Below are 13,651 nucleotides of genomic sequence, written 5' to 3' on the forward strand. Positions count from 1 at the left end.
TGTGTTAGGCTTGTGTGTGTTAAAACCAGAAAACCGCTGTATTCAGCACCAAGCTGCAGCTGTAGAAGTAGACTGATCTGATTCATCCCGCAGCGACCAGGACAGCTGCAGCGTCCACCGGCTTAACTCCGCTGACCTAGCACACAGACCCTGAACGCGGCACACAGTCCACATTCATGGTGTTTAAACTGTTGCACAGATCTCCACATTCACCCGCCCGGCTGTTTTTTATACTGGTTTATCCTGTGCAGGGTCAGGGCTGTGGAGTTTCCTCGTACACACTGGGTGAGAGAAGGGCTGGGTGTCGTCTGAAATCGCATGATATTGCAGAGTTTTGCTAGCCGTTGAAAAGCAACATTTTTATCCTTACGTTGAGGGAATATAAATGTTTTTTCTGCAACCTCCTTTTTTTCTCTTACAAAAAAGACAAACTCCTTAATCTTTGCGCTCTAAACACAAGCTGCCATACATGACATTTGCCTAAACAACACAATATATCCACCCTCAAACTGGGAAATGAATGAATCACAAACAGCCCAGCCACAGAAGATGTGACGTGTCAGCTTTGGTACTTGACAGACACTGTAGTGAGGTATGATACCACAGCTCAAAAATCCATAAGCTTCAGACATCAACATTATACATTTCACAACAGTCTGGTTATTACTGTCACTCACACACAAGCAGCCACACACTGGCCTTTACATTTTCATGTCAGCATATTCAGGAATCTTGTGCAAACCAAACAAAAGAAACAGTATCCATTACAATCTGACCAATGCTGGATTTTTGAGGCCGATACTGTTCATTATCAGTATCAGTATTTGTACGTTTTAAAAGAAGCTGATAACGATATAACGGCAGATAGTATTTTCTTTCTTTTAGCACGAGCACATGATATGGATCCGATAGATGTGTTTTTCTTTCTTTTGTCATTATTGTTGTGGCCACAATATGTGCTGAGTGGAACTTTTCCCAGCTGAAATAACAACTCGCTCCTTAGTGGACAAATTCTGTAATGGTGACGGTATTTCTGAATGATCTGAAACCTGGTTTGGCAGTACTGTGCTGCAACTTCATGTTACTTACCGGCCAGCATACGGCGATACGGTGTGTTTCCAAAAAGCTAAAATCGGCCAAAATATCGGTCTGGCCAGTTTACTGTACTGACGAGTACTTTTCGGATCTCAACTGTGAAACTTTTCTCTCTTTGCCACATTTATGGTCCGCTTGCCTCCCTACAGTGTGGTACCTAATACAGATTTCAGGAAGCCCAAAGAGCGGTGGGGGCCAGACAGCACATCACAGGGTTTGTGAGAGGACGTGGGGGTTTGCGGAAGAGGTGGGAGGGTATAAAATGTCATACTTTGCCTGTCACCAAGCTCATTCAGCAGCACTTCATCAATGACCTCATGGCGCTGCATTCAGTTACTCGGCGCACACAGGGGCCGGCCTTGTGTGTGGGCGAGAAGGGCTGTGTGGTGTGTGTGCATGAGTGTGTGCTGGTTGAGGAGGGTGACGGTGACATACGAGTGCAAAAGAGCTGCTTCTGTGCGACAGATGAATGAGCTCTTCTATGGATCTATGATGCCGAAATACACTTACACAGTCATTTTTTTTTCCCAGGAGACATTTTGATTTGGAGCACAGGTGTTACTAACAACATTAGCGATGGATCTGATCTGTTTAAGTGTTGCAGCAAACCATGACAGTGTGACAGTGAACCAGCAGCTAAATGGAATTCAGCCAAGATTCATTTGATTATTCACACTTTCTGTGAAACGACAAAATGTCTTCTGTGAAAACGAATCTTGACTCTCATCTCGAAAGATCACCGACAGACTCAATTCAGACAATAACAGTGCATCTCCCTGAGTGCCATTCGGTCAGAGAACAGCTGCCTGTGATGTGAAAATCTTCTTTTTCTTACAAAAACACACACCCAAAACAACATCCGCTCACACCGTAAAGGTGCAACACTGTTGCTTAGGTTACTGCCACTAAAAGATACATATCTGCACATCTTCCAGAACAAAGACATTGTGAATGTGCATCAGTGCATTGGGAACCATAATCCATTACTGTCAATTTAAAATTAATTTTTAGTTCGGTAAGAACTAAAAAGCAACCACCTCAACAAAGCCTTACATCATCTCACACCGTTTAATTTTCCCTCAACAGGATCCACAATACCTGCTGAAACTGCGGCTCACTGTTGGCGTGCCATCCATGTTTGTCTACAGCCGTGTGGCATGATCGCTACTATAATGAAAGAAACTGCAGAGGTCTACCTCTTCATCATCGCTGGGCAGGCGTTGGTAATCAGACTCTGTCGTTTCCTGCAGCCTCTGGTACTCTGCCGTCTCCCCCATGGTGGGGCTCCAGCACCCGGCCGGCACCTGCCCGAGGCAACGTGTCCTCAGAGTCCTCAAATAGCCACAGCTCCAGTCAGTGAGCAAACCCACTCACTCAGTCAGTCAGTCGGTCAGTCAGCCTGCTGCGAGGTCTCTGCTGTCATTAGGGAGACAAGTACAGTATTCTGCATGTCACGCACAGTGGAGCGCTGCATTATTTCAGATAGCTGAGCACATTATTTCTAATCATTCAACTAACGACGCTGCCGCCTCCAGTACTCCCACCTTCATTGTCTTCCTCATTAAGGGAGAGTCAGCTTTCCTAGAAACTGGCCAGACAATGAGTTCCTCATGTTCACACAGTGACAACAGTGTTCACCGACTGACCCGTCTGGAAAAAACACAGGTGCTTATCTTTATGGAAATAGGTTTCAGTAGTGCATTCCTCTGGAAAGCTGCAGCCGATAGCTCTTGATGCAGAATGATGATACTCCCTCTTTTTGCATTGTTGTGTGCAGGCAGGGACTCCTCCTCTTCTGAAGCAAAACAGAAGACAATCTGCCTCTTTTAAAAAGACGCACCGTTTGTCTGTTTCCTGTGTCGGTGGCTTAGGTCTTCAGGAAGCCCCCGAGCTTTTGGAACTGATCGTTTATTGATCCTTATTGTCCTCCTAGACCGGGAAATCCCATGTGTAGAAGCTGCTGCAGTCAGGATGGAGCGGTGCGATGATGCGGCCAAGGTGTGGCACTGGAGGTGACAGATCCGGCGGGCTCTATTTCTGTCGCCCCATCTCACACCACGGTAATCATCTCTACCCTCAATCTCTCTCTCGCTCGCTCCACCTCGCCCTCCACCTCGCTCATCTCTGCTGTCTCTCTCTCTCTCTCCTGCTCTCTTGTTGGCTTTGCCTTAGTGCTGACGCATGCTCTTCATATCCTCTCTCTCTCTCTCTCGCTCTCTTTCTATTTCTGTGCCTCAGGCATCGCTCCGGCCTGCTTACCTCCTCTCACTCGTTGCCGGGAGTGACACATCACAGCAGCCAGCGGGAGAGATCGTACAGGAGCTGTTTTTCATTTTTCACCTGTCTTATTGCATCCTTCCTTTGTGTGTGTGCCTCTATCCCCCCCCGCCCCACAGATCTTGAGCAGCTGTCCAATCGGACTGGCAGCTCAGCTCTGACGATCACGGCTAAAGTCTGAGAGGATTTTTAACGCTGGTTTGTCCTAAACAGACTTCCTGATTGCTCGCTCGATGCCTAATCCCTCGCTGTTGTTGTTATTGTTTTCCCCCTCCTCTCCTCCTCTCAGTCCCTCACCCTCTAACCCGATTTCCGCACCCCATCCACTTGATTTTTTTTTTTTCCATTTCAGCTCCGGCTCGATGATTTGGTGAGTGGTCGCCCTCCTCTATTACCGTGGCAACATCAACCCATTCCACCCCCTCCCCGCTCCCCTGTGTCCTGTAGTCGTGGAGATCCAGTCAGCGGTGGTCCTGACAGAAGCGACCAATGGCGGCGAGGCAAGCCGACATGGGGAGGGAGGGGGAGGATGGATGGTGACGAGAGGCGGGGGGAGGCCTAATGAGTAGAGTTAATCCTCCCTGTGAGAGGGAGAAAAACACGGCCATGCTGCTTTGTGTGTGTTTGTGTGTGTGTTTGTCAAAAGCACCTCTCCACTATAGAGAGGGTATCTAGGCCATCTGGATCCTTGCTGAGTGGACATCTGGATGCAGGAGAAAATAGCATAAAAGAACAATGTGTGTGTGTGTGTGTGTGTGTGTGTGTGTGTGTGTGTGTGTGTGTGTGCAGGTGCAGGTGCATGACACTACCTCCTGGTCTTTCCCAAGTCGTAGTGTGACTAGCAGCATTGCAGTCTAACCACTGAGCCAATCTTTAACACCTGTAAATGACAGCAGCGCACAGTTCTCGTCTCCACCCCTCAGTCCACTCACTCTTTATCCTCCCCTTTTCATATCCTAAACACTTGCCTTCTCCTCTTTTCCCTCCTCTGATCTCATTTGTGCCTCTCCTCTGGTTCCCCACCGCCCTTTTCTTCTCCCTCTCTCTGAGTCCAGTCCTGTTGATGTCCTCAGGCCGGTTATTCGCAGCCCACTGAGCAACATTCGCCTTTTGCTCTTGTTCCTTCGCCTCTCCTCTCCTCTGTTGTTGGATCTGCCCCTCTGGAGGCCGGCTGTCACACGTGTAAGCGGCACGCAACATCGCACCGTAAACACACAAACACGCACTCACCTCCACACAAAGGCACATGCGCACGCATCAGTGCACAAATAATTCTACAAAACTGACACACGAAGACACTGTGCTCGCGTGCAGACACACAGAGCGGCACAGAGGCCTGCATCTCTGCACTAACCAGCGGCCATAATGTTGATTATATCTGTACGCGTTGAGGGCAGTTTCAACAATCACAATCAAATTCCCTCTGCCATAAATAAGCCTTTACATGAACCAGTGAATTCTTACAGGCTGAGCCCTCCTTTCCTCTCTGGTTATTATATGCATGTATGTTTTCTGGTCTCTGGGGTGAGCTGTTCCCCTCCTCTCTCCCTCTCTCATTGGTCGGATCAGATCTCTGAGTACACACCTCCAACACCTACAGTAGTAGGTAGCTGTGGTGTCATGTGGGGGTCACTGCTCCCCACCACCTCCCCCTGATGAAGTTAACACGCTCCATTACAGACTGTGTGGTTGACCAGAGCAGAGGGGAAAGGCTTACAGTAAAAGAACACCACAAGGCAGAAGAAGGTAGAATAAATGTTTACAAAAGAAAGGCTAAAGAAGACAATCGGACGTCGGATGAGATAAATGCTGAATATGTGGACGTTCACAGAGTCACAGGAAGTATGTTGACATGTTCCTGTATCTGTGAGCTTCCATATTTTCTATCTCTTGTGTAACTTCCTTCCATATTTTGCATGCAGAGTTGTCTGTACTATACATCTGCCCAGATAGGATGCCATTTCATCTTCTATCCTTCAGTGCAACAGACTCCATACAAGACAAAAATTCAGTGGAAATTTCTTCCACAACTTTGGTCAGAAATTTGAATTTATTTATCAATGCTGTCATCTAATCTTTCTCTTCCTAATTGAGTCTGCCTTCAACTCAAAGTGTAAAAAGGGAAATATAAATATAAGCTTATTCCCTACATTGCTATCACATGCTACTGTAATGCCCGAATTTCCAACTGCAGACATCCTAGCAATGCACAGTTTCTTTTAATCTCTTTTTTTACAGACCTCATTCTTAAGGTCTGTAAGAATGACCTTTTTCTTATTCTCACGTAATACTTTTTGTCATGTTCACTATGTCTTTAAACATATGATATCGCTCAGAGAGAGCCACACCTTCACCTCCGACCTCTCTGCTTCCATTACACACCACATTTCACACAGTCTGCCCCAGAAACCTGGAAAACCCCTTTAATAACCAAATACTGTGGTTTCGACCTTTGACCCCAGAGGCTTCATTTGTCAGCCATCTTGCGTCAGGGGGAAGGTAAAGCCGAGCCTGTTAAAACACGTAAACGCCTTCTCTGTCCCCGTGATGGAGAGCACCGAGAAGCAGAGCAGACAGGCTGTGGGTGTAACGGCACCACGTTCCCAGCACAAACATCGCACGCCGTTTAGAGCCGCCCTTTAAGAGACCGTTTGGAGCCCTTAAAGACTAAAAGGACTGGGACTCGGGGGTCCCTCCTGTCTCTTTACGACCGTTGGTGGGTAGGCCACAGGCTCTGGGGGCAGCAGTAAGCTTTTGAACAGGAGCTGGACGAAATCCCTGATGTCTACTACTGATGTGGAGCTTGAAGGGTGGAAATATAATCAAGGTAGTAACTGGACAGAACAGCCTCGTCTCCAGCTATGTTGTACTTCATCTATATCTATATGTGTGTGTGTGTGTGTGTGTGTGTGTGTGTCTTTGATCACTTCAGATGTTTTTTTATTATCAGATTCTAAACTACTTGATTGAATATCTGATAAAATAAATCAACGCGTTAATTGTGAAATAAAGTATGAATTAGTTCTAGTCATCAATTTTTCCATTGACAGACAGGATTATGCTGTTTTCAATGAGAAAATAAAAGACAATAAATATTCCACTATAGTTATGCAAAACATAATAAAAAGACTAACCCCAGTTAAAGTCAAATGTGTCTATAGCCTACACTGTATTATACTGATTTTCTGTACATCTCCAGATATTTAGAACTGCACTTCCATACAGTTGGCAATTCACTTGGCACAGGTCAAACAAAGAACAGCAGAGCTGCAATGAACGGTCGGTTAATGATTAGCCAATCAACAGAAACTTAATCAGCAGCTGTTTTGATAATTGATTTAAACCAGAGGTTTTGTCCTCTGGTTCCAGCCTCTCCGATGTGAGAATGTACAGTTTTTCACTGCTATATCATTGTGAAGTGAATATCCTTCAATCCACTGATTAATTGAGGAAATAATTGGCAAATTAATTGATAATGGACATTCTCATTAGTTGCGGCCGTATGAAACGGTCAAAATCGATGCAGCAGGAGCTGACATACAGTGTAGGCTATAGACATACAGCTGACTGTATCACTGGATCTCTTCCTGTAATGCATTTATCATTAGACCCATCGTTCAAACTGCACTCCCCCAGTTTGTGATGCAGATTTTGTGAGAAAAGGCCCGAGCTGAGATAACTGCCACGCCATTATCATGATTATATTCTCATATTTGACAGAGCGCCTCCAGAGCCACAGGAAACATTACACATCTGTTTTTACAAGCTCCCAGTAACTAGTAAACCAACAGCTATACGTTAAATCCCCTTCTCAAATTGAAAATAAGACTCGGGCTAGATGCATCATACTGACCCAAGTCTGAAGGAGGCCCTCTACTCTCCAAGAGCCCATCAAGTCTGTCCAGCCCGTCCTCTATGTCCACTTTGTAGAAAACAATTTTTCCAGATTTTCTTGGTAAAGGAAAACACATATTAATAATATTCTAGTAGTAAAAAATCACTTAGAGCAGTCAAACTTCTAAACATCAAATGAACTGACAGTGGGTAACAGACCTGTTTCTGGTGGGACTCCACATGAAACCTCTTTACAACAACTGTGGCCCCCAACACTTAAAAGCACCCATGAAGAAGAAATCTTTCTTCTTATAGGTCACAGTGGGAACACCCACTAACAGCTTCCAGTCAGAGATCAAATCTTGTTGATGTGGACGATGACTTCACCTCACTGAGGGTGAAAAATGCCGGACGTGTTACGAGATGAGTGACTGCTCTATGATATGAAGAGAGACGTTAAGATGGACCGGTGACTCTGCTGCTGTGCTGAGGTCAGCGCTCCCGGGAAAACGTCCACACAGTTAAAAACGTAATCGGCCAGCGAGTCAGCTGACGTAGCTGTGGTCAGGGTGTGGACTGACTCCTTCAGCATCTCTGTTCTGCCTGTATTTTCACCTTCACCTTCAACGCCGGTGGGCTAAACCCCGACTGTCGACCCACGAGCTGTCAGTCAAACAATAAACCTCTTTCCTCTCCCTAAACCCTCAACATGTGCCGAAACACCTTCATAAGATTTTCAAGTACAAATGTGACGCTGCTGCTGCCTCACATCTGGAAAATAATTCAAATCAGAAAATCTTCACTTGCATGGTGACAAAGAGGAGGCCAATCACGCCAACTACTCCTACATTTAATGAATCTTTTAAGTCATTTATCGAGGTCAAATGCCAAATACTTCTCAAGTATGAACATTTGCATCCTTTCTTGTTTTTTGTATCAACGTAAATTCAATTCAAATTCATTTGAGCTGTGGAAAATTGTGACTGCCATTTTTCATATTTTCTGATATTTTATCTGATATTTTATACTGTAAACGATTCTTTAAAAACAAAAAGGAACAGAATAATCGATTGCAACACCAATTATTTCACTATTAATAAAGTGTCAGTGAATTTTACCCTTTTTCCATTAATCTAGTAGTAAAAAAATACTCAAAAAATCCATATTACAGTTTCCCAGAGCCCAAGGTGATATCTACAGATTAATCCAACTTCTTTTTCCAAGAAAGAAGCAACGATTTCAAGCGGAAAGAGACAACTTTTCCTCCCCCAGCATTTCACAGTGGTATAACTGTGGGCGTCGCTGTCACAACACAAGTGGATTCCTCAGAGTAGCAGCGCACACACTGCATTTTTTTCCAAACGATGATGGTGTCATTATTCTGCAGCCAGTAAACTGTGCAATTAAAACCTATTTCATGTCTGTAGCAAAAAACATGTCAATTGCCAGTTTAACGTACATGTTTAGTTTGTGAAAAACGTCTTCAACCTTCGTGCTTTGTTGTCCAGACTTAAAAATCTAAAAAGACTAAAAGACTCTGGTGACCACGGGGGTTTAAGGGCTGACCATGACTTGCTGACTCACCTAATTAAGGAGGGGTCCCCATGGCTGAAGTGTTAAGACCCTGACCATGAACTGCAGCTCGCCTGGGCTGAAACCAATCTGGAAACCTTTGCTTCCACCTCACTCATTTTCTTTCATTTTTCTTCTATCGCTATGTACCAAACATATAAACAATGATAAGCAATGTTTGAATTATTAGTACATTTTCTATTTCACCGAGAGGACAGATTGCACAAATTCTCTTTTCTTCTTCAGGCTACTTCATGTCGTCCAGTTAAAATCTAAAACAAAAAAAAACATAAAACACACCAGATCTCAGCTGGGCAAATAAAGATCAGCACTTTTTAGATCAACTGTTTTATCAATTTATCTACTCAGTTAATCATGATATGGAGCATTTTTCATGTTGGTCGTCTTCTTATCAAGAGTTAAAAAGCACTACGTACAGCTTCAAGCACTCGGTCTAAAACTGTAAACCGAACGAAAAGCATGTGGCTGAACGACGGCTCGTCCCCAACCCAGCCGGCTCAGTTGGGATCAATCATGGTTGGGCACAGAGTCAAACGTCCTAATGGCTTCCACTTAACATAGAACATACAGTATGTCACACTGAGCTGTCAGGAGAAATATTATCCTCAACAAATCCTCCCTCATCACCCCTTTCCCAGAAAGATTTCCACTTCGGCTGAATCAGAGGTGGACAGGCACGCCGAACAAATCCACCGAGGACAGAGGAGTGCGAGAGAGAGAGATGAAGAGACAACGAGAGCATACGTGTGTGTTTGTGTGAATGTGACAGAGAGCGAGAGACACACAGACCTCCATGCTAATAATCCCCAGCTCTCACGCTGGCTTTCTGGGAAGTGTTGAAGGGGCACGTGAGTGTGTGTGGTGTTGGCTTTCCTCTGTCCCTGCACGCTAAACGGGTGGGGGATAAGAGGGTGATCTACGCCAGGCCATGCAGGGTGGCGCAGCACAAAATAAGGGGGACGAGAGGATAGGACGAGGGTCCCGCTGTCTCTCTTAATCTGTGAGTGTGCATTGGTGCCAAGGTCACAGGTGATGAGGCATGCAAATCATCAGAAGCTACAGCTCCCTGTGTTTCACTGCCATCTGGGTGCCTGCTCATACATCATGCCAGGTGTCTGTGTGTGTGTGTGTGTGTGTGTGTGGTGTGTGACATTGAAGTGACACAATGAACGTACTAACTCACCCTCAGCTCACATGCTGACCAGAATCCCAGCTATGGTTTCTTCAGTGTAAACTGTACGAGGATCGAGGGCAGTAACATTATATCAATCAATATTATCATCTGTCAACTTTTTCATCATGGAAATGTAGACGTGTTGTGCTACGGTTTCACTGCTGATCAAAACTGACTCTGAGCAAATTTTAATTAGAAATTAGCTCACTTTGTTGTTGAAGTTCTGGTTTTACATCGGCGATGACTTTAGTAATTTTTAATTTCACTGTATTAAATATATATTGTTATTTTAAACAAGATTTTCCATACATTTGACACGCCGTTATATATAGCTACAAAAAATGCTTATTAATAACAATGATTTCAACCATGTTGTCTCGGCCAATAAGTACCTGATTCACTATCTGTAGCTTAACTGCTTTGGATATGTGTTGACTGTAGGAGCTATATATCTTCTCCATCTGGCCACATGGGGGCAGTGTGAGGCAGTCAGAGGAAGAAGTCACATTGAAAGCAGTTTAAATTCATGGTTATGAGGCAGGTGTTAAACACTCGTTTTCTGACTCAGAACTTATCTGACTCAACCAGTGTGTGTTTGAAATCATACATCGAACATATTGGGCTTTTCATTATCGAAAATTTAAGTCACTGAGCAGAGATTGGAAAAGGCTGCAGACTACTGCTCAAAAGGACTCCAGGTTAGATGTTAATAATTCTCTATAATGTCTGTCAGCAGTCTGTCTCTGCTATTTTTGGACAAAGCAGAAACCTCTCCCTTGGACTGATGTCCATATGTAGAAGTGTGCTGTTCATCATTCAGTCTGGCAAAGAGAAGAAGTGAAATGCCGGCTGAACAACCTCTACCTGCACACTCAGCACGGCCTCAGGAACGGCCTGACAAATGGCATTTTAAGCAGGACTAGAGCATTACAACATCTGTGGCAAACTCTGTGTGCATTAAAAATCCTGATGAAAAAAGATCTCATCTACCACTGTAGTAAGTTCAAATGTGTGTTTAATTGTTAGACTCATCTAATTCTCTGTTCACTGCACCTGCCTCTAACACAAAAAGGGTCAATATGTTTTTTTTTCTTCACATGTAAAGCAGTGGTACAGTAAGTGTTCAAGTGTGTGTGTGTGTGTGTGTGTGTGTGTAGGCGGTGATATGGGCTCTGTCACAGACCTGCAAGACAAACTGCAAAATTGCACCATCACTGTCTACAGTGGTGTGCGTGTGTGTGTGTGTGTGTGTGTGTCTGGTCAATATGTAAGCTGCTCTTCTGGTCCCCGGTTCCCCAGAAGGAGTGAGTAATTGAGCAGAGTAACAGCAGATAAGAGAGACAACAACACACACACACATACAACCAAAGACTATGGTGTGTGTGTGTGTGTGTGTGTGTGTGTGTGAAACAAAGAGAGGATAAAATGATAAGGAATGAAAATACAGCTTATCAAATGAAACACAAAACGAGGCCTTCCTTTCCTTCAGAAAAACACACAACAACAATCAGATTAAACAACAAACTGAACTGAGTTCAGTCATTCAGACACAGGAACTCAACGGCCTCACAAACACAAGTCAGTGAGACTCATCTGTCTCCATTATGATTTGTTCCTCAACATTATCAGACAAACACACAGCCTGTAACCCAGAAATACAACTGTGCTGCGCGGTGTCGAGCTGTGTGTGAACTCTGAACTCTATCATCATTTCCGGTGTGAACCATGGATGCACTAAAAGCGGATCTTTCAACCTGGGCGTGACTCTCGTAGCTTTGCCCATTAAGACTATCTGTCATGATAAATACATTGATTGAGGCGAGGAGCGTGAGCCTCCTGCAGCTTTCCAAGCAGATCGACTTCCTGCTCGACTAGAGCAGGACAGTCTGGCAACAGTGTTGGATCTTTGCATCAGTGTGCTGAAATAGCTTTAAAGATATTTAAAAACACCCTGACTGAGAAATATCTCAATATCTCAAGATACAGACAGGAAATGCAGATGGAGACATGTGATGTGTCAATAAAGGTCCCCCGCTTTAAACCAGGACGTTGTGGTTATACGCTGCATGTCTCTAACTACGAAGCCACCAGATGCCCCAAAATTCCCCTTTAAAGAGACAATTTGAATAAAACCAGAGATGAATCCTGCCAGAGGTGCAGAGCTCATAAATAAGTGACACCAGAAGTAGACGATACACTGTGTGCACCAGTGTGTCTAATCGCATGAAAATAAAGGTCAGTGTTCTGAGGTTTGTCTTTCAGGTGTAAAAGCAGCTGGAGGCAGCTATGGGACGCTCTAGTCTTCTACCCCGTAGCTGCGAGTAGCCAGTGTCACAAGGTGATCTATTACAGGGTCACTTCATCAGGAAACCTGATGCGTTAACAACACAGGGAACATACAATACACCCGGAAGCGCCATGCAGCACGCCAGTCCTCAGGGGGGCTGGTAACGCAATACCTGTGTATCTGTGCACAGGACGAGAAAAAAAGAGAAAGGATAATGAAGGAAAAAACAGCTGAAGGTGAAAGGAGAGGAAAGCTGGAGGAGTGAAAACGACAGTGAGGCGTGTGACAACTGGTCTGCAGGTAGATTGATTGAGGAGGCAGACTGGAGCAGCGGTGGGAGGGGGTGTGACAGCCGGATGTAAGTTCAGGGTTAAAATAACACTGTCCTCTCTCTCACACCCACGCACACACACACACACACACTCTTTGACTCCCAGAGGCTCCCTTTCCTCCAAGTTCTCCTCTGTCAGTCTGGGCCCCCAAGGCCCTCCAAGCATTCAGAGACACCCTCCACAAAAAGCACACTCACTGGTCTCTTCTGCTATTCTGGGAGCTTCCTCTCCACTCCCCGACTCCCTTTCAGTGCCTTTCCCTCCATCCTCATACTTCCTCTGTTGACCTTTCCTCCCACTATCACTTTTTTTTATTTAAACCCCCAGTAACAAGTAACCCAATCGCTAGTTTTCTAGGAAGCACGGATTCATTCTTGGAGCACCGCCGGTGACAATGGAACAAAATGTTCTCTCCCTTTTTATCATCGACACCTAACTACATTTTTACCTTCAGGTCATCACAGCCGGTGAAACCTAAAGTTCTCTAACATTTGATCAGTCAATCCACTCACAGTGGGTCGAACAACACACACGAAAAAGACCTGCATTCAATTTAAATATGGGCTGTTTGATATATAACAATCACTCATTTTATAAATTGATGTTTTGTATGTAAAAATCTTCATCTGGAAAGTACATAATTTAGCAGCTGGTAAATACACATACTGAGACACGCCTGGCCTGACATTAACAGCACTGAGAAATAAGCACCTTTAACACGGCTGCCGCTCCACCTGCGATGTCCACAGCGCAACACCGATGGTCTGCGTCTGACATGTGAACAGCCAGCCAGGGGCGGCGGTCGGTGATTCGTGTGGTTTCACAAAACAAAAGCATATACAAAGTGTCAGTGAGTGCACCCACTCGCACACAAAGGCATGTTGGCTCAGCTCCTACAGTCACAGGCACACATACTGTACAATCCCGCAGCCCGTTCCTCGCACTTTCTCCTCCATCTCAACTCCTGGTGATGATTTCTCTGCGTACCGCGGCTCGCAGACACCTGTCTGGGCGTCTGGCTGCCTGTGCGTGGGTCTGTTTGTGCCTGGCGAACAGAGG

At 45.0% G+C, this 13,651-nt stretch overlaps 1 protein-coding gene across 3 annotated transcripts in view; it reads right to left on the bottom strand.

Moving 5' to 3' along the window:
- Positions 1-13,651, bottom strand: part of tnk2b (tyrosine kinase, non-receptor, 2b) — a 55,361-nt gene that overhangs the window by 31,506 nt on the left and 10,204 nt on the right. Inside the window, exon 1 of one of the 3 annotated variants that reach the window (XM_041948745.1) lies at positions 2,292-2,406. The exons of the other annotated variants lie outside the window; for them this stretch is intronic. Coding sequence (XP_041804679.1) covers positions 2,292-2,372 — 81 coding nt within the window. The 5' untranslated portion in view covers positions 2,373-2,406. Of the gene's footprint in view, positions 1-2,291; positions 2,407-13,651 lie in introns of those variants that run through there. 3 annotated transcript variants of the gene reach the window in all.

Source organism: Chelmon rostratus, chromosome 12 (assembly GCF_017976325.1).
Source record: "Chelmon rostratus isolate fCheRos1 chromosome 12, fCheRos1.pri, whole genome shotgun sequence".
Taxonomy (NCBI): Eukaryota; Metazoa; Chordata; class Actinopteri; order Chaetodontiformes; family Chaetodontidae; genus Chelmon; species Chelmon rostratus.